Source organism: Centroberyx affinis, unplaced genomic scaffold (assembly GCF_046629955.1).
Source record: "Centroberyx affinis isolate AG114_WGS23_722 - 3 ecotype Tasmania unplaced genomic scaffold, CSIRO-AGI_Caff_v1 ptg004799l_1, whole genome shotgun sequence".
Taxonomy (NCBI): domain Eukaryota; kingdom Metazoa; phylum Chordata; class Actinopteri; order Beryciformes; family Berycidae; genus Centroberyx; species Centroberyx affinis.
In genome coordinates this window covers 1-21,288 of record NW_027282334.1, presented here as the reverse complement: position 1 = coordinate 21,288, position 21,288 = coordinate 1, and the positions used below count along the sequence as shown (strand labels likewise).

General features: G+C 41.3%; 2 protein-coding genes across 9 annotated transcripts in view; one reads left to right on the top strand and one right to left on the bottom strand.

The window, feature by feature from the left end:
* The window catches only part of LOC139666092 (kinesin-like protein KIF26B), a gene marked incomplete at its 3' end in the record, with an annotated part of 93,896 nt that extends 92,701 nt beyond the window's left edge, over positions 1-1,195 (bottom strand). Inside the window, exon 1 of the mRNA XM_071545198.1 lies at positions 1,136-1,195. Coding sequence (XP_071401299.1) covers positions 1,136-1,195 — 60 coding nt within the window. The remainder of the gene's footprint in view (positions 1-1,135) is intronic.
* Positions 1,196-12,226: 11,031 nt separating this feature from the next.
* Positions 12,227-21,282, top strand: LOC139666091 (PWWP domain-containing DNA repair factor 3B-like). 8 transcript variants are annotated; one of them, XM_071545192.1, is made up of 14 exons: positions 12,227-12,304; positions 13,773-14,063; positions 14,273-14,586; positions 14,712-14,979; positions 15,446-15,604; positions 15,703-15,773; positions 17,630-17,709; positions 18,157-18,217; positions 18,316-18,391; positions 18,817-18,867; positions 18,983-19,224; positions 20,101-20,322; positions 20,576-20,664; positions 20,761-21,282. In XM_071545192.1, the coding sequence occupies exons 2-14, from the start codon at positions 14,057-14,059 to the stop codon at positions 20,858-20,860; spliced, it is 1,740 nt and encodes a 579-aa protein (XP_071401293.1). In that variant the 5' UTR covers positions 12,227-12,304; positions 13,773-14,056; the 3' UTR covers positions 20,861-21,282. The 8 variants fall into 8 exon arrangements, with proteins under 8 accessions (XP_071401293.1, XP_071401291.1, XP_071401292.1 ...); XM_071545190.1 differs by lacking the exon at positions 12,227-12,304 and adding an exon at positions 12,766-12,894; XM_071545191.1 differs by lacking the exon at positions 12,227-12,304 and adding an exon at positions 12,965-13,005.
* The last annotated feature ends 6 nt before the right edge of the window (positions 21,283-21,288 follow it).

The window sequence follows — 21,288 nt, the reverse complement described above, 5'->3', positions numbered from 1 at the left end:
CCAGTCTCTCAATGACAAGGAGTCTAATATGGCATACAGGCCTATCTACGGTGTTACTGCATAACACCAAATGGTCAAATATAAGTAAACGTTCTTGCATGTCACTTTATTACAGGCCATCATCAGACGTCCTTCACTCTCCAGGGAATAATGTGCCAATACCCAGAAATAGCCTATAGGCGTCTAATTATAGACTAACGTGAACTCCTTTACGACACCACTCCACACAGGCGGATTTACACAGGAACAGATAATAAGGTCTGATCTTTCCATCGTCTCAAGATCTGATTCCGTGTATGCCTATGTGTGTGTGTGTGTGTGTGTGTGTGTGTGTGTGTGTGTGTGTGTGTGTGTGTGTATTCCAATAGCCTTGGAACATCAGAAGTGTGTCATGAGATCTGAAAATCAGATTTTTTTGTGGCTACTGTAATCTTTCATATAGGCTATAATAATCCAGCAGTATAGGTTGACAGGTGGGACTGCTCCGTTAAGTCCAGGTGAAAGAGGTGGGTAGGTATTATAACTGAACACTAATTAGGCTGGGTAGGTGGTATGCGGAGTTTGGCTTAATGAGGGAAGTATGAGTATAATACCTGATTTCGCAGCGAAACAACTACACCTACACCACCATAAGTCGGTGATAATTAGACAGGTGATAGGTGGAGATATAGCTACCAGTGGAAACGATGGCAAGCCTATGCCACTGCAGTGACACCAAAACAATAGCCTATAAGCAGATATATCGTGCTGAATAAAAAGCTGTGCAAATTATGACCTTGTGTTGGTGATCATAAGGCAAACAATCACCAATATAAACAAAAACAATTGGCTCGGCCATTATTTTCAGAAAAGCAATAGGCGTAATTTATGCTTTTTCCTTAAAAGATCTTATCTCCATATAACATCATCATACATCAGTTTGATGCAACTTAACATGAAGCTACTATAAATGCATGTCATGAAGATTTATGTCAGTGGGTAAACTCTATTCTAGTGAAAATGAGGGTAATCTGAGTTTAGGTGGGTTTACCTTCCAGCAGGCTACATCACTGACTGGAGGCTGAGTCTATGTTTACCAGGTTGAGGGGTGACAGAGGTGTGTATCCGCCCCTCCACTACCGGAATGAAAACCTACCCCATATTTTCTGCTCCGGCTGCTCACAGACCTCTCCTTGGTCCCCGACAGTGAAGTCATGTTGGAGGTGAGAGGAGGGGGAAACGGGGTGGGACAGGAGAGGAGAGGAGAGAGGACAAATCTCTGTTGTTTCACATTCAAGAAGAGACCGCCGGATCGATTTCAATTAACTACACGCCCCTGCAGTTTGCTCTTCTCAATCTGGAGGCAATCTCACGCCACTTCCAAATCCATGTGGAAACCGTTAAAATCCGTTATTCCATTCCGTCGCCCAGAAGGAAAAAAATCCTAATTGGGGATTTTTTTTTTAAAACTCAAGAATAAGTCGCTCCGCGGTTTGTTTCTTCCAGAGAAGCCTCTCGAAACAGGTCAGAAATCCGAAATGTGAATTCACACAGGTCCTGTGTGTGCAGCGAGACAGCAGACCGCTCCCTGTCAGAGAGCAGCAGCAGTGAGGAGAGAGAGAAGAGAGGAGAGAGAGTCTGCTCTGCTGCCTGTGAACCAGCCTCTCTACTCAGCAGCGCTCTCCGCCCGGCCTCTTCCCATCAGCTCTGGATCTGAGGCTGGGCAGGTACAGCAAACCCCCCCGGGACAAATTCCGACGCACATCTGAAGTCGCATGGACGTACGTCAAAATCAAGACTCATCAGCTCCAGCGAGATGTAACTGCTCCAGACCAGAACCAAGCAAATCACTTCCTATACTTATATCTTTGTGCTCTCCTGTTGACTATCCCGAGGCTCCGTGCTCCACTGAAGCCAACAGTGGACTGAAGAGGTAAAGAGAGAGCGAGAGAGAGAGAGAGCGAGAGAGAGAGAGGCGCACATCTGGATGTGGGCGGGTCCTCTCTGCACCCTCCTCAACCACAGGCCAATGCAGATTCGGGGTCCAGTTGAGTGACAGGTGGACTGCCGCCTGCTCGGCGGAGAAACCTGAACTTTTTAGATGAGGGCAGTAGGGGGTTCGCACCGTTAGGATGCTATGTGTGTGTATGTGTGTGTGTGTGTGTGTGTGTGTGTGTGTGTGTGTATACAAAAAATTAGGGACACCTTTCATGAAGTACAATGATGAGGAGATCCAGGTAATCCAGGCCATTATCCCCTATTCATTCCCTTATTAAATCTATACCAATCACAAAGGAGGAAAAGGTAAAGAGAAGCAGACGAGATAGAGAAGGATTTTGAACAATTGAGATGTGGATTGTGTAAAAGGGGCTGCAACTTAATATCAGGATGATGTGCCTAATATTTTCCACATTCAGTGTATTTATATGTTCACTGTATATATATGTTCACAGACCCTATCAATGAAATTTGAAGGTCCCAGTGACCCCATCCCTCCATTCACATCTCAGTTTTTTTTCTTAAAATACACACCACCTCAAAAAAGTGATGTACAATTATCTCCACCAGTCATATAAGCCCAGTCAAAAGGTTCAAATGGGGCGTCCCAGCGCTTCAGTTGGCTGAGGTACATACCTTGTGTCCACAATGTCCTGGGTTCAAATCTGGCTGGGACCTTTGTCATATGTCATCCCCCTCTCTCTCCCAATGTTTCCTGTCTATCTCTACAGTGATATATCAAAAAAATTAAAAAAAATCTTAAAACATAATCATAAAAAAAGACGTTCAAGTGTACAGCAGGGGAATCAGAGTGAGAAAGCATAGTTGTGCTTGATTCACCTGTTGTGATTCACCTATTTGCTCTGAAAGCCAATTATTTGCTTCCACCACTCATTAAGTGTCAAACTGCAGGGGGGACTTTACACTAGACACAGAGAATGAGGGACTTTTATTGCAGTAGAGCGGGAGAGTAGAGCATTTAACAAAAAGTAAGAGAAAAGGATTAGACAGTAAAAGTCTAGACTTTTGAAAGTGTGTGTCAACAAAATCCATTCAAGTGCAGTAAAGGTAGTTAAACATATTTCTAATTAGTATTTGTAATTACTGCACAATTTGGAAATTTAGACAATGGTTACTCTGATCATAGCTGTCATTCCCTTTAATGCTCCTCTAGACATAATAGCCTAAACCTTCTCTTATCTTTGTTACATGTTGCTGAATCAGTACAGAACCCAAAGAGGAACATCATATCATCTCATCTCATCTCATCTCATCCTGAAAGCCAAGGGGGATACCATTTGGAAAAAAGTGACACCCTTTGTTGCAAAATGATTGATAGCACAAACCAAATATTAGTTATGACAAAATGAAAACACTTTTACAGACTGGATACTCTGTGTTTTAGAGATATTGTATTATTAACTTCAGCTCATTTTGATATTTTGAAAATAGATACATAGAGTTTTGGAAATGAATTATTTACATTAACTTTTCATGTTGCCTCAGGACCCACCTGTAACATACCAACAACTTGTTTTTGATCTCAAACCATGGTTTAAGAAAGCAAGGTTTAAGCCAATCAAATCTACCAATTATATAATATGCTGACATGGGGTCCGCAAGTGAATCTGCCTCAGTGTAGGAGTCCTTGTCATGTAGAGGTTTGGGAAGCTCAGCTGTAGCAAAGTTGGCCTCAGTGGAGCAGTTTATGAATGGATACACAGTGCCCTCTGCTGCTGCTGCAGGGTCACTGCCGGAGACCACACAAATGGCATTTAGCAACAGATAGATGAGCATACCCATGGACATCATAATCATTTTTAGGGTAATGATGTCATTTTTCAGATTTTCACCCCTGCCCAGGAGCACGCCACAGGGACATTTTGTAGATCAGAGGAATATCTAATCACTTGTGAATGAAAAAAAAAGGAGCCAAGGGGAGATTTCTCCGACACAGACTCAAAAAAAATCACAAATCACACAAAATGGAGAGAGCCACAAAGTTATTTTAGTTAGTTATTTTATTTAGATCTGCTATTAGTTTAATGAGCAATAATAATGGTCTTTTCAATACTGACAAGGAAAAGAAAATGAACAATGTAAACAAGAAATCTAAACGTAAATATGGACAAGGAGAAACATTAGCACTGTTGAAACCTATTGACCATTACTGATAACTTACATAAATGTGCTAGATGCAGGATTCTGACATCAATAAATCATTACAACATTCATTTTGAAACATTAGTATAATTGCAGTGTACAAGTGTGATAATTGCTGAGAAGACTGGCAATGTCTACAGGCCTTTACACACTGCATATTACACACTGCTACCGGGTCGGATTTTGTGAGAAATCTGCTGCATCACTTTACAGCGCAAAACAAAGAGGGTTTCTGTTTTCCCAGTGTCAACAGAGCTAAAACTTTCAGAATTTTTCACAGTGGCAGATGGAGGAACGAGAGAAAGGCATGTGGAGAAATAATTACCAACATGTTTATCCCCTTCAGTAAAAGAGAAAGAGAAAACAAATGTCCATGGAGCGATGCCAGGGAGGGGAGGGGGGCGAGTAGCAACATCCTCTGAAGCAATGTGGTTTATGGGAAATGTGGTCTTCATTTTGAGAAACACTCACACCAACAATACCACTGCTGTGAGATAGAGGCTACCAATCTTCTCAAACCATGGTCTAATTTGTTTACAGCAATTACAGCAATCCTTCCAAACTGAAGGTGATGCTGTAACTCTTCTCCCACATGCAGGACATTCTCCTGTAACAATGATGTGTATTTGCTCAGACCTCCTAAGGCCAGTGAACTTAAACCTTTTAATCACACTTGGTGCAGTGATATGGTCTCTCTACTCTCCTCTGGTGATCCCATAGGCTCCAAGATATGGTCTAAGTCTACCAGAACCTTAGTGCATGGGTAAGGTTTTTCTCCTATCTGTCTGTGCATAGCAGAGTTCCTCCTTGGTATGCACTGTCTGGTGTTGAATCAAATACTGGTACCTTGATAAACCTGTTCCAGAGCAGTAGTGTCTTTCCAGTGTAGGATCTCTGGTGTCACATTAGGGATTGATGCAGTAAGAAACGCCTCCCAGTCTCAGCAGATAAAGTGTTGCTCTCCAATATGTAGCAGCTGATGTTTTTGTTTTTTTAACTGTTTGAATTTGAGAAACACTTCTCGCACTCAGAGCAGCGGCTTTGTTTTAGCGGTAACATCTGACAGGTGGGTTTTCATGTTTCACCTGGCAAACCATTTGTCACAGTCAGAGCATGAGAACAGTTTCTCCCTACTGAGACACTTCCTGTCTGTGTGTTTTGAGGTTTCGCAGAACAGTGAATCTTTTCCCTCAATCAGAACATTTATGAGCAACTCTTCTTACAACTGTGGTTTTCTGCTGCATTTTAGAGAGGCAAGTATTTTAAAGGACTTTATATGGTACATCAGATCATTTAAAAATCTGAAGCCTTGGCCACACTTAGAGCAGACTAGATTTAGATTCTTTAGAGTCTTTCAAAGTCTGAGCACCTGCTGGACTGGATGTTTTAAACGTCTTTCCATATACAGTGCAGCTGTAAATCTGGGCCTCCGAGTGGATTATCTGATGTTGCTTGAGACTTGGTGAAGCTTTGAATGTCTTTCCATATTCTTAGCAGGAGAAGGACCCATTTTCTATGTGAACGAGAACACTTCAGCATCAATGTGTAACACAAAATCTGTATTTTTTTTTATCCCTATCAACCTACTTAAAGTAAAACTAACCCAAATTGGGTTTTAATTTATTTGCACATATAAATAAACACATGAATACAACAATATAGTAAAAGAACGTGCAGGGGCAGCCACAAGGCCCAAAGTTTGAAGAGCGGCACACTCCAGCTGTCATAGATCAGAAACAGTACAGAAAAAACTGAGAAAAAAAGGAAACTATTTCATGCTAAAAGAGACAGAGAAGAGTAAGAGTCAACATCAAGATCATTTTAATTTAATGGCTGAATGTGGTAAGCAACTTCCTCAGCCAATTTTGGTTTGAAATGTCCTGCAGATGGCACAGCTACTTATTCAGTTGCTGCTTTGCCTGCTGCCTAACATTCTAAAATCACTGCAAAGCACAGTCTCTTGTGGCTCATTGCTTAAGTAAACCACAGTATCGCACATTCACTTAAAGCCTGAAAATGCTCTTCCAGGTGGCTGCATCATTAAGGCTAAGGTCAGCCTAATGGCATAATGGCTGCACTGCAGACTTAACAAAATCTGAAGCATAAACAAGCATTATATCACACTCAAAGGATCTAGAATAAATTCTCATACTAAAGTATATTTGCTCTGCCCTTTGACCTTTAGCATATTTTGATCTATACAAAGTTCTCTTTCCGTTGCCAAATTTTACAATAAAAATCAATGAAAGAGGCACACTGTAGAGTGCAAAATTATTATTTCTTTTCAGTAAAACTGCAGGAACTAAACTCATGCCATCCATTAGTCAATTACATATTTTAGTTCTACTAAACTAATTCAAAGATAGTTCACCCTACACCCTAAAAGTCCTTTGAGAAGATGTGTTGATGGGACTTAATTTGTACAACTCACAAGTATGCCTTTGCTCATTTCTTCATCCTTACTGAGACTGTCCATCTGTCCTCAGTAGTTTTCTGCAGTCGTGGAGTGACACTGAGTCTCTCTTTATGGCCGGTGTGTCCCAGGCAGGACAAAGAGTGTGAACGCAGCTCTCACTCTAAGTGTATAGGGACCAAACGGCTTGCAGCAGCAGCTCTGGCACCCAATAATCCCACAGTGCCTCCCACAGGATACCTTGGGGAACATGCCATTTCCAAATCCACAAAACACTAAAACAGCATTAGCAAACTCCGGTGACCTCTAAATGATCTGTGAGAAGGTAAAAAGCTGGTCCTCTGTTCCGTGACCAGGACAGAATCTGTCGGGTTTAGAAGTTCCTAAGTGTTATTTACACCTTTTGACAATATCTCTGGTGAAGGTCAGCATTTCCCCACCCTTGCTGAGAGCAGCCTGGGGGATGTCCTGCCTTCCGCTCCTGAGTTTCCGGATGGTTTTCCACAACCTCTTTCAGGCCTAGTGAAAGTCATTCTCCAAGGCCTCTCCACGCTCCTCACACATCCAGCCTTTCATTTCTGCAACTCCAGCAGGTGCAGCCTGTTTGGCCTGCCGGTGCCTCTCTGCTCCGTCAGGAGGCCAACCAGACCCGGAAGGTGTCCTTCTGCAGCTTGACAGCCTCCCTCACCGGCAGGTTCTTGGGTTTCCGCCATGACAGGCACCAAGCACCTTCTGGCCACAGCTCTGAGCAGCACTTCCACGACAGAGGTTTTGAACAGGGTCCATTCTGACTCCATGCCCGCAATCTCCACCTGAATACAGGAGAAGCCTCTCCTGCCATCTGATACAACTCACGACCAGATTGTGATCAGTTGACAGCCCAGCCCCCCCCTTCACCCTGGTGCCCAGAACGTACGGCTTCAGGACTGATGAAACAATTACAAAGTTGACCTTTGGCCCGAGGAGCCGTGGTACTGTGTGAACTTATGAACCTTCTTCTGTTCATAACATGGTGTTTGTTATGGACAATCTGTTGCTAACACAGAAGTCCAATAAAAACATATTAGTCGGGTTCCGACTAATTTTTTAACCATTCTCCCCAATCACGCCCCTTGGAGTTTCCTCTCCTGAGCCTCAGTGACCCTGGGATCCTTGTGCTCCTGCTGGGACACCAAAGACAAACAAAGAGACAAACAAGACAAAGTGAAGAGGCCGACTTCTGGATATTGGCATGAGATAGTCAGTGAAAATACCACAGAAAACTATTCTGTCGGGAGAACTTGAATTAGGTCAGCGGTTGAATACATCCCAATAACATGTAGCCTATGATGTGAATTTGGTCATCTGATAAAATGTTTGTGAAAGGAAGCTTTTCTGACTCCTATGGGTTTATATTCAAATAAAACGGGGGTGGCCAACCCACGGCTCGTGAGCCACATGCGGCTCTTTCCTCATTCTTATGCGGCTCTTCAATTCACATCAAATTGTGTGTGTGTGTGTGTGTGTGTGTGTACGTGTGTGTGTTTTTAACACACTGCCTGTTACAGGCCATGCTTATGTATAGAGACAGTGCATAAAATAGGCCACGTTCATTGTGGGGGAAATCACTGCACCGCTCTCCATTCACTTTGTGTGAATGAATGCACATCATTGTCATTATTGTCAAAATTAAACATGCCTAAAAGCTGTTGTGTGGTGGGACTCACAGCCAACAAACTTAAAAACCACAAATTACAGTTTTTTGTGTTCCCGAGCAAAACAAGGAGCCGTTAAGAAGAAAAATGTGGATCCAGGCTGTAAGGAGAGAGGCGCTGACAGTGGCTCATGGTAGAAGGGGGGGAAACTTTGGGACCCCGAGAGTAAATACACTTATAATGTGACCAGTATTTTGTCACTGGTAAGTAAGTTACCAGTAATTACCAAGTTATATTCTTGTAAAATAACCTGTATGTTAAAATGTGTTTAAAAGCTACCATGCTGTCCTAACATTAGGTTGCTACTAAGCTAACATTAGTGAGCCAGTTCCTCTCTATAAAACAGATGAGTTGTGTTCATGTGTGGGTCCCAGGATATTTTGCTCTGTATTGACTGTCAGTCCAGGGTGCAAAAGTAATGAGAAATCTCACTGACTTGTTAACTAAGTTAACTTCGCAACAATCCACTTTAACAACCAATGTCACGTCAGCGTCGCTCAAACTTATAGTCTGAAAAGCATAGCTGTATTTCAGATTTTTAAATATTAAGTGAAATTATTCAAGGTCAATTTATTATCTTACCTGGTGATTAAATTAAGTAGTGGTAAATCTGGAAGTATTTCACTTCAGGCCACTATGTGGGATAATTTATGCAGCTTTATTGGAGTAATGAAAAAGGACATTGATGGAGACCAATTAAGTTCATTTTTTCAATGTACATTTCCCTCTCTGTTGGAGGCAGCGGGGTTTTTTTTAAACTCTTTTTATTGGGGTTTTTGGTACAAAACATTTACCATCTCTAAAGATTTCCTCCAAAACATAAGACAATATATAGGCTACATAATACGAAATAATTCTTTGACATACTTGTCTACTCGAAAACTGGAAAAACCTTGTCAGGCTGTCCATATCTGAAAAGATTTCCTCCCGATCGTCGTTTTTGCCGGTGTTCTGTCGATATGTACTACCTATCGAGATGTGCTACCTAGCGGTTCTGCGCATGGGTTAGGGTTATGCTTATGGTTAGGGTTATGGTTAGAGTTATGGTTATGGTTATGGTTAGGGTTATGCTTATGGTTAGGGTTAGGGTTATGCTTAGGGTTATGGTTATGGTTAGGGTTATGCTTATGGTTAGGATTAGGGTTAGGGTAGCGATTCGCGCTACAGTAGCATTTTTCAACAAGGTAGCATAAATCGTCAGAACACCGGTTTGTTAGCGATATTGTTTTCCCCCACGGTGGGTGTGGCTTTCAAAGTATGACACACCCTGCAGTGTCTCTATACCATTGCTTCAGTGTGAGAGCCAACCACTTCAAATCCATCATATACCTTGGAAATGAAAAAAGGTATATGATTCGCGGTGATTTTGCTGTTGAGCGTTTCTTTTAAGGCAAGTTCGCTCTAAAAATGGCAGGGAAATGTAAAAGTAAGCACAAATATGAAGACGAACACAGGACGTTTTTAGAAGAGAGGAAGAATTTATAATTTTTTGTTGAACGTAATGGCAAGCCATTCTGCCTGATATGGCAGATGTCATTAGCACATTTCAAGGCTTCAAATCTACAGCGCCATTTCAGCTCACTCCTTGCTAACATCGCCTGATTCCATGATCTACAGCTGAAAAGGCCACAGATTACTTTCCTCATTGACCCTTTTACTGCGGAGACGGACTGTTTAAAAGCCCCGCTAGTCACAGACGAAGCAACGTCAACGAAAAATATAGGCTCAGTATCTCGTTATAACGAGAAACTTTTCTCGTTATAATGAGATCTTTTTCTCGTTATAACAAGATATTTTCACGTTATAATGACACCTTTTCTCGTTATTATGACATACCAACTTATCTCGTTATAACGAGAAAAGTTTCTCGTTATAACGAGATAAGTTGGTATGTCACAAGATATTGATTGTGTCTGAGTCAGGATAAGTAACACCATACTGATGTCTTATGTGACTGTGTGTGTAAGAGTTTACTGTGTGCGTCAACTTGATTAAATCATGTAAACGAGCTATTCTCAATTTCCCCGATGTCCACAAGCTGTTTTCTCATTTGGCTATATATATTTTTTTTCTCATTATAACAGCATTTGAAAGTTTCTTGGTATCTCGTTATAACAAGAAAAGTTTCTCGTTATAACGAGATAAGTTGGTATGTCATTATAACGAGAAAAGTTTCTCGTTATAACGAGATAAGTTGGTATGTCATAATAACGAGAAAAGATGTCATTATAATGTGAAAATATCTTGTTATAACGAGAAAAAGATCTCATTGTAACAAGAAAAGTTTCTCGTTATAACGAGATACTGAGCCGATTTCTTTTTCCCACTGTGGCATCAATACGCTGCCGTACGGAAGCCGAGAACGGCCGTGCTTACAATTATTTTTTTAATGCCGTTATCTCGAGATCACAAGTTAATTATCTTGTTATCTCGAGAAAACAAGTTTTGTTATCTCGAGATAACGAGATAATCAACCCGTTATCACGAGAAAACAAAATGTTGTTTCCTCCTATTACTTATAATGTTTATCAGAGATCAGGAGTGCCATGCCAGCATGCATAGGGCGTCTTGACAACTGTAGCAACTGACTTTTAAGCTGGAAATGTACCTGCAACAAACAAAACTACACATTTATGCTTCCTGTTCAGTTATGAATCCTCCCCACAGTCATGACAGTGATCTTGAAGGCTGAAATCAGGTATGATCAAATGAACCAGACACTCTTTCGAGTTCTCCATATTATCCCGTGATCTCGAGAAAACAAAAGTCGTTTTCTCATGATAAATGATCTCGTTATCTCGAGAAAACGACTTTTGTTTTCTCGAGATAACGAGATAATTAACTCGTTATCTCAAGAAAACGAGCTTTGTTATCTCGAGATAACGAGATAATTAACTCGTGATCTCGACATAACGGCATTAAAAAAAATAATTGCAAGCACGGCCGTTCTCGGCTTCCGTACTGCCGTAATATCGGCCTATAACTTTGTTAATATGGTTATTATCACTAGGCTTACAAATGGCCTGAAACACATTTTGTTGTTGATAATGAGGTCTGGGGCTGCTTTAATAGATTTCCCTTAGAGAATAAGGCATTCTAAGTAGAAACCACTTTATGCGTAATGCCCCAACACACGTAGATTTTGATCGTACCAAAGAATAAATTCAGGTAAGAAAAAAATCATGAACGCCGAAATGTTCGTGCAGACGTTCGTAAATGCACTTTAAGATCAAATCTGATCGTACGCACGTTTCGTGAATGAGGCCAATGTTTGGGTCAACGTACGTTTGTGAGTCTGTTTTCTACGGAAGCCGAGAACGGCCGTGCTTGCAATTATTTTTTTTAATGCCGTTATGTCGAGATCACGAGTTAATTATCTCGTTATCTCGAGATAACAAAGCTCGTTTTCTTGAGATAACGAGTTAATTATCTCGTTATCTCGAGAAAACAAAAGTCGTTTTCTCGAGATAACGAGATAATTTATCATGAGAAAACGACTTTTGTTTTCTCGAGATAACGGGATAATATGGAGAACTCGAAAGAGTGTCTGGTTAATTTGATCATACCTGATTTCAGCCTTCAAGATCACTGTCATGACTGTGGGGAGGATTCATAACTGAACAGGAAGCATAAATGTGTAGTTTTGTTTGCTGCAGTTACATTTCCAGCTTAAAAATCAGTTGCTGCAGTTGTCAAGACGCCCTATGCATGCTGGCATGGCTCCTGATCTCTGATAAACATTATAATAGGAGAAAACGACATTTTGTTTTCTCGTGATAACGGGTTGATTATCTCGTTATCTCGAGATAACAAAACTCGTTTTCTCGAGATAACGAGATAATTAACTCGTGATCTCGAGATAACGGCATTAAAAAAATAATTGTAAACACGGCCGTTCTCGGCTTCCGTAGTTTTCTACCCTGAAACACGTGAAATCAAAGCATCGATCTGTTCTTACTGACACACATGTGAAAGAATTGCTTCGAGTGGCCAGAACTGAATAAAAGCCAGATTTAAAGAGGATTGTTGCCAGAAGTCAAAAGCAGCAACGTGCATGGTAAAATAAAAACTTTTGTCACATGAAAATATTCTGTTATTGGAAGGTATTGTAATTTGTTATATTTTCATTGTGTGTGTTCTTGAGGGTAGGTGTGCTTGTGTGGGTGGGTAAGATAAAAGATGTTCTGTCTTTACAAGGTATTGTAAATTGTTAGATGTTCATTCTGTGTGTGTGTGAGAGAGAGAGAGAGAGAGGGAGTGCGTTGGCTCTTAGTCTCCGACTGGTTGGCCACCCCTGGAATAAAATGTTCTAAAATGTCAAAAACTCTTCATATCTAATGGGTATCTTTTTCTATTGCTTCGGATTTGGGCAGTGCTGCCACTCACTGGTCCGCTTGTGCATTACATTAGACAGGCTTTGGATCTGTGTTGTTCTCATGCTTTGTACAGAGACGACGAGCAAAAGCAAGAGATAAATCCTGCTCTCACTACTTCCGTATTTATTTAGATACCCGATCAGCCCACTTCTGTTACACTAGGCTCATTGTCTTCGTTTTATGACGACTTTATTTGATTTCGTAATCCTATCATGTTTCTATTTTATCACTCCGCAACTGGCGACGTACGGCAATTTGGAAGTCTCTTTCGGTAAGTGGACAAACAACTTTGTTTAGCATACTCTTTCGCACGTGCGCATCGTGACGATACATGACGCACCTAACTACAGGCTGAAAAGAAAGGTCAGACTAACTTATCTCGGTGAGTGGTTATATAGTTGATATAAATTCAGTTTTGGACGAGGTAAAAAAAATTGCAATCGTTTTGGTGTGTTTGGTTATGTCGTTGTAGGTGGAGGTGCGCATGTGCAAGGTCTTATTCAGAACCTTTTCGGTTGTGCAGAGGAACAGTTGCAACCAGATCCGTGCTTTGAAAGCGTTTAAAGTTAGTGGATGTTATTCGTTCTAAGAAAAAGTAATGTGCTCGTTTAACTGCAGCATGTAACAAATTTAAATACTGATTTCACTTTTTACTCTGAGGATTTGCTAGATAAATGACTTGTAGCTGTACTTGTTTGCTAACGTAACGGTGCTAGCTACCAATTTAGCTAACTTTACCAAGTTTCTCGTAGCAATGTATGCGAACGCAAAACATTGATATTATGTTGGCTTATAAGGGTGTTTTGTGCATGAGTGTAGTCACTAGACAAATGTCTATTTGGAAAATTATAGCCTAGCTGAGCTCCCTAGTCAAGTTTCTCCTTAATGCGGAGGGCGTTAGCCTATGTTGTCTTGAAGCAGTATAGACAAAGTTAGCTTTCTAGCAATTGTCTCCGTGCAATGCATGTCACAACTCGCTAGGCCTGTTTTGGTTAAATGCCACTCCCCACGACGACACGCTTCACGGCAGGCCAGTGAAATTACCGGACGTTAGCACTCGAAATCAGTGAGAGTAAAAGCTAGCATTTATCTCAGGAACAAAATGGTCTCTAGTAAAGAGGAACTGTTTTCTGTCCGTCTTCTCCGCAGGCCAAAATAACAGTGTCATACTGAAGAGCCCAATAGTTGTGGATTGGATAAGCATGATTTCCTCATCTCGGATGACAGCGTCTCCTCTCCCATAAAGTGAGATACAGCAGTCCAACCGTGAATCTGTCTCTCACCCTGATGGAGAAAGAAGCCTCCAGGTGAAGGAAAAGTGCCATGATAATCCATCAACAACACTATCCCCCAAGAGAGGATTTGATACTTCATTGAATGCTGTCTCCGATGAATTCACAGAAAAAACTTTCAGCAAGAAGACTACACCGAAAATGAGAGGTAGTCCAAGTCTCCCTCTCATTTTTTTTTTTTTTTACAGTCAAAAGTACTTAAACATTTGAAAGTTAGATAAATCTTAACTACAGAAAAAAGCTCTTGAAGAGTTCTCATTCTTTGAAGGCACATACATAGCCATAACTCCAAATGACAATAGCGTTAAAATTCCAACTAAAGGTGCCAAAAAAATCTAACTACTATTGATGTTTCAGGTGGACCTCGGAAAACAAGAAAAAGGAAACCGAAGAAGCTGCCAGATGAGAAAACTGCTTCAGAGATAGTTTCATCTCTAGCCACAGATTCCTCAGATGCTCTGCTAAGCAGCGATTTTCCCATTCTCAGCCAATCCACTGCCAGCCCTTTAGCAAGCACACCAAAGAGAGGCAGGGGACAAACACGGCTGCTGCAAGAAGCCTCCACACCAGATCGCAGTTCCTCCACCGACAACCAGTTCAGCATCTTTAAGTCCCATCCTGGGGCCGAGCAAGAGCAGCTAGAAAATACTACACGGGTCAGCCAATTAGAGGTGTTTAATAATACCTTTACTGATTGATTACTGAATATTGTTTGTACATTCGAAGCCCACTGATCTTCACACAGCAGTTATGGTATATCACTGACATCAAAACTATTAGATCTGTTCTGTTTCAGATACCAGAGGCTTATTCACCATGCAGCACACCTGAGGCCCAAAGCCGACTTAGGAAGCGTCATGCTGTCCAGCCAAGACAAGGCAGGAAAAGGGTGACAAAGGCACAAACACAGACCTGCAGTAAAAGCAACGGTCCTCCAGCCAAGTGCCGGCACAGGAGGGGACAGCAAAAGGAAGGAGGGGATTTACAGCAGGAAGCCACCACTCAGCCACCCGAACGCTGTAGACCAAGATTTGAACTTCAGAATCCTGAAGCAACAGAGCAAGGTTGATCCTTTCTTAGCTTGTGCTTTACACTATAATTATACTACGATATTTGATAAATTGTAAATTGTTGAATTTTAGGTGGCCTGACAACCCAAAGCGGATCCACAAATGTTCGGAAATATATCCAACTTCTATGCGCTGTGCCCTGGGTGACCTTTTTTGAAAGTGTAGCAACAACTGCTTCCTAGGCAGCTCACATTTTCAAAGCCATTTCCAGGTGGTTTAATGTTTTGCTATGAACAAAGTATGCAGTTCCATGCCACAGTATGTAGTAATTTTTTTCTTTAATTCGACTGAAGTAAAAAAACTGAAATAATGTCCTTTGGGACTTTTGAGTAGAAACTGAATAAGTTGCTAGATATAATTCATGGCTTTTCAGACTTCTTGGTATAGATAAATGAAGAAAGTATTACAGTCTAATACTGTATCATTTTTCTTCCCACACCATCATGATGTGTGTATTCAGACAGGATAAATCAAGATGAGACTTCGCTGTCTTCAGACTTGTCTATAGAGCTGAGTCAGCGTGAGGACCAGCCGGCCTCTTTCTCCATCCAGGAAGACGAGGAGGAAGAAGAGGAGGATGAGGAGGAGCTACCCAGCTTCTTGATGCAGGTCGACAAAAGTGAGAGAGATAGCAGTGACTGAATGCAAATAACCTCTGCATAGACTAGAACTTGGTTGATTATGATTTTATAAATATGAATATTTTTTTTCTTTCAGAGCCCCTGTCCATTACAGAGGGAGTATTTGTGTGGTGCAAATTTAGGAATTATCCATTCTGGCCTGCAATGGTAATTGTAAAGCTTGGATACATCACTGATCTCTTGCAAGGATATGTTTTTTCAAGACACAACACACATTGGGCCTCATTCACGAAACTTTTCTTAAATTGTTCTTAAGAAACATGCCTACACAAAACCAACGTGGGATTCATGAAGCATGTGCAGAGTCTCGATTTTTGCGTATTCCAGGTGTATCTGATGATGAATGCCACTTGTTCCTTAATTGGATGCGCGTGTCTGTTGATGCTGATTAGCATAGGTAGACGCCCTGGCAACTCCACAAAAGGCCTGCTGTCTGAAGGGTCGTGCAAAGCATTACTGGAGTGGTGGAGAATGGGAAACAGACTCAAGAAGAAAAATTCAAACTCTGAAATAGTGTTGTCAGGAGTGAGAGAAAAAAAATATATACTTTTTAAAAGTGTAAGTGGTGGAGTGACAGCAACTGAGAAAAAAATCATGGCAAGAAATTACTGATGCTCTAAATGCTGCAACATCAGAAACACACCTTGAATTCAATGAAAAAGAAACAGTTTGACTTAGGCCTACAGTTAGAATCTAAAAAGCGTTGGCCACAGTCTAACTCCAAATACATGCAGTTTAGCTCCAGGCGGACGGCAGGGCGCTGCAAAAGATTGGGGGAATAATATGGAGACTGTGCTGTCAGGTGTCCAGTCATCAGCGGAGTTGGACACTGGTTTGATTCACGCATCTCCATCTGATGGTAAACACAGACTTTAGGCTATATAATAGGTCTAATTTTGTTTTTTAGCCGTTGTTGACGCGAGCTTTCTTCCTGCAGTGTCCAAACTCATCACAGCCTTCCAGCACAGTATGCTGCGCACTGTGGCGGAGCGAGTGGCGGAGCGATTGTTTGCGATTTAAATAGGGAGATGCGTTTGGACGTGGTGCTTTGATGCGCACATCTATTGCTCCTGTGGTAAGATAAGATAGAACTTTATTGATCAATAAATAATATAATATATGATAATATATATATATACGATACTAATTAATCACTTTAATCACACGTTTCCAATTGAATAGAATTGCCTATGAATTTGTTCATATCGGCCTATAGCTTTGGTTATTATCACTAGGCTTACAAATGGCCTGAAACACATTTTGTTGTTGATAATGAGGTCTGGGACTGCTTTAATAGATTTCCCTTAAAGAATAAGGCATTCTAAGTAGAAACCACTTTATGTGTAATGCCCCATGCATGTTTCCAAACACACATAGATTTTGATTGTACCAAAGAACAAATTCAGGTAAGAAAAAAAATGATGAACTCCGAAATATTCGTGGAAACGTTCATAAGTATACTTTAAGATCAAATCTGATCATATGCACGTTTCGTGAATGAGGCCCACTGTCATTTATTTTGAAGATTTCCTGTTTTCCTGATTCATGTGCATTTTCTGCCTTTTTTAATTAGAGGTCAACAACATATAGGGTTTTGATGATGTTTATGAGGCAAAAAAGCTGAGTCAGTGTATTTTCAAAAGCTTACAATGAATGTTAAACAAAACATTCATTTAAATAGTCTAAATCTACCTGCAGACCTTTCCTGTCAGCTACATTTACCCTTGATCATTGCATTTATGGACAAAAATAAAGCATCACATAATTGTTATATAAAGATGGTGAATAGAGATGGAGTTAGATTTTTTTTTTTTAAAGCTTCAACCAGTAGAATTTGAAATCAATATTTTGGTCTTAATGTAGTTAACTACATAAGATAAAGATTATTATCCTTTCTTTTGACTTTTACACTAATCTCTGGGGTCAAAGCTTTAGAAAAGAGCAAGCATTAGGCTTTATATTGTTAATAGTATGCTTAAGATCCTTACTGTTGTTCTCTGCAGGTAAAAAGTGTGAACCGTAAGCAGAAAAAAGCCAGTATTGTGTTCATTGATGACCCACTGACTGACAACAAGAGGAAAGGGTAGGAACTAAAACTTGTAACTCTCTGCTCACTGCCTGTATATGGTTGATTTGGTTGATATATGGCTGATTTATGCCTCTGCGCTTTGCACATCTAAACAGGGGTGTATAGAGCTGCACATAGAGGGTTGTAGGGATCCGTAGGCCACTGAGGGTCTCTGCCGAGGTCATGCATACCTCCCTAATAATGTAACCGCACATTGGCCTGCATTGACATGAGTGGTTGCCAGTGATTGTCTCTCAAAAGGAGGTAATTTAACTGGTCAGTTACTGTATACAGGCATCCTGCACAAATAAATGTGTAGCAAAAAGACCTGTACATTCTGATGTGCTGTCAACAAAGCTAACCACATGGATGAGAGGTATAAACAAAACTTTAATCAGTGAATTACTGGCACATTGTCACATCACTATTTATTGCTTCTGTGTAATGTTTATGTTCTTGAAGGCTCACTGTGGCTCTGAAAACCTTGAAGCCTTTTGACTGTGAAGAGGCCAATCAGTTGGTGGTAAGCATGACTAATAAATTATACATTTGAATTTCATATTGTGCATTCTCTCTCCATCAATGGCAATGTACATCTGTCTCATGTTGGTTGTGTTGTAGTGTAAAGCCAAAGAAAACTATGGTGCTGCCATCGAATGGTCTCTGGAGCTGATAACCGACTATAGAATCCGGATTGGTAAGCGGAATCCATGTACTGATTGTGCAGAGGAAAAACGCGCAAGAACATTTTACAATTTACAGGTATTGGATATCATGTTTGAAGTAAGATGTTGTGGGCCTAATTTAATGAAGCATTGGTGAAGGAAGGTCCCCACTTGATAACACCAATGACTTGCCGACACTCACTCACCCTGTAACTAGAGCAGGTAGCTGGTGAATGTTGCTGCCTGTCTTATGGTGCTGTAGATTTATGACAGTATAGCCTGATGTTTTCTATGGTACTCATTTGCATGGTAGTATATCATTATGTTAAACTCTGAATTGGGCCTCTATATGAATGCTCACCTTGGATTATGGCCCAGGGGTTAGTAACATCATATCCTGTGTATTGATACCACAGTATTGTGAGCAATATTATTGACACTTGTATTGTCTTTGCAGCATGCGGCTCATTTACTGGCTCCTTCATTGAATACTTTGCTCACAATATGAGTAAGTTCAGTTGTATAACATTTGTAAACATAGTTCTTTTTCAGCTTACCCTTTTACAAACGTTTTCCTGACCCTGACCACCACCACCTCTCCCCTCGGTCTCTAACTATTCCAGGCTATCCAGTGAGGAGGAAATACCCTCAGGCAGTCTCAGAGAGACTAACCATCGCCAGCGAGATGGCGATGGAGGTGCAGTGTGACAATCATAAGGAGGAGAGCTTCATTGAGGTGCAGGAGGAGGTCAGCAGGAGTTCAAAGAGGCTGCTCCCCGACCGGACCCATGCCGCCCACAACCGTGCCAATGAGAAGCTGGTGCACTTCATCGTCAAGCAGCGCATGGTGGAGAGACACATACTGGTATGGTTAGAGGCTATTCTGCCCAATTCCGTGAAAATCCATCCACCTCAATATATGTCAACGGGACCATGGCCCATCCTCCATGTAGAAATATAAAATGAAGAATTTTGATTCTTCTAATATCTCCTCCTTATGGTGTGTTTATTAATTGTGCCATTTGCAAGAATTTCAGTGCATAATTCTGCATAATACTTTTCTTGGCTAGCAGCATCAGCCAAGGCTCCAGCCTTCACACAGGCTTCTTAATATAAGGGATAATGTACAGCCACTGCTCTTCCACATTAAGCAGAGCCAGTAGAGGTGGTTTGGGCACCTGATAATGATGCCCCCCGGGCACCTCCTTCAGAGGTGTACCGGGCACGACCGACTGGGAGGAGACTCCGGGATAGGCCCAGGACAGGCTGGAATGACTACACCTCCAGCTGGCCTGTTAGTGCCTGGGGATCCCCCAGCTTGAGGAATGGAAAACGATATCTGGGCTGCCCTGCTTGCCCTGTTGCCACCCTGACCCAGATAAGCAGCTAGAAGATGGATGAATGGATGGAGAATGCTTTTATTGGCCAATCAGAATTGAGTATTCAATGAAGTTGAGTAATAACACCATGCTATATGGCAATGCGGAATGGCTTTTTGCTCCAGTTGTGGGCTTCACCCTAGCTCCACCTGCTCCACGCTTTAACTTTATCAAGCAAACTCTGGCTCCAAAAATACATGAGCCCTGCTTGTCACTACATTCTATGGGTTGTATTGGTCAGCTCCAGATGCAAGTGTGAGTAACACTGAAAAAGAGCATGCATGATCCGCAAACATTCCCTGGATAGATAAATAATCCCTTCGCGTTTCTCTCCTCCTCTATGCCTCTTTGCCTCCTTACAGGCCGTGATCAGTGGGCAGCAGCAGTCAAGATGGCTGCGGTCCTTCCTGAGCGCCAAACGGAGACGGGTGGTGAACATATACCTGGAAGATGATGAGCAGTTGGACCAAGTCTACTGGTACCTGAACGAACTCTATGAAACGGCCCCTGCCACCGCCCCCTGCCTGGCTGACGTGAAATTCATGGAGCGCGTCCCCTTTGTCCTGGACGTGCTTCTGCCTGAGGTGAGCTTAAGCCTTCATCAGCAGGCACAGGCTGAAAAAGATTTCAGTTAATGTGACTAAAGGGCCTGACAGAAGGAATCCTTCTTTTGGATGTGATATTCATGTTGTCCATTTGCTAGTTTTAATTTTGGCTGGCTAATTTTTGCCTGGCATTTTATTTTAGCTTATGAACCTGTGTTAGAGGTTTCCTGAAATGCAGTTTATAGTTTACGGTGGTTAGTTCAAGTGTTGTAAGAGCTGTCTTTTTGTGCAGGCCATCATCTATGCCATAGCTGGGGTGGACAATGTGTCTGTAAAAAAGGCAGAGGAAAAGTACCTAAAAGGACGATGTATAAGTAACAGGTAAGACCTGGTGGTAAGTTAGACCGTAATGGGAACTTTATAACATGTACTGAATATGATTAATGAATGTGTTTTTCCACCTTTTTGTTATCTCAGGGAAAGACAGGAGTTTGACTGGATGATTGAGCAGCAGATGAGGACAAAGTCAATGCGTCAGAATACTCATTCTTATTCAACATCTCCTCTCCTACTCTAAGACCCCAGACTGCTAGTTTCATTCAACTTCAACATCTCCTCTTCAATGTCAGTGCAACATAAGAGCTTCGCTGTGAAACTCCACTCGCATGCATGTTTGTTTTCAGCTGTGAATTCTTATTTCACCTGTCAGGTGGTGATATGATTATGTTTGGTCAGTCTGAAGACTCAGCCTCAAAAAGAAACTATTTTTTTTTATGTTTGTTCAGAAATGTTTAGTTCATGCAGGCATTTCTGTGTGCCTTACAACCAATGTCACATATAAATCAAGATGTCAATTTAACTCTCCTTTGTCTACTTTTTTTTTTTTTTGGACTCACCACACTGTAAATACTGGCTCTACATGAAAGCTATTCCAAAAAGTGGCTAAAAAAAACCAACAAATTGATGGTTTTGAAATTTGTGCATTATAGTAATGGTGGTAATAAA

Coding starts and splice junctions, on each gene's coding strand:
- LOC139666091 (XM_071545192.1), top strand. Junction 18,218..18,315: donor AAGAGGCCAATCAGTTGGTG/GTAAGCATGACT, acceptor GTTGTGTTGTAG/TGTAAAGCCAAAGAAAACTA. Junction 19,225..20,100: donor TGGTGGAGAGACACATACTG/GTATGGTTAGAG, acceptor GCCTCCTTACAG/GCCGTGATCAGTGGGCAGCA.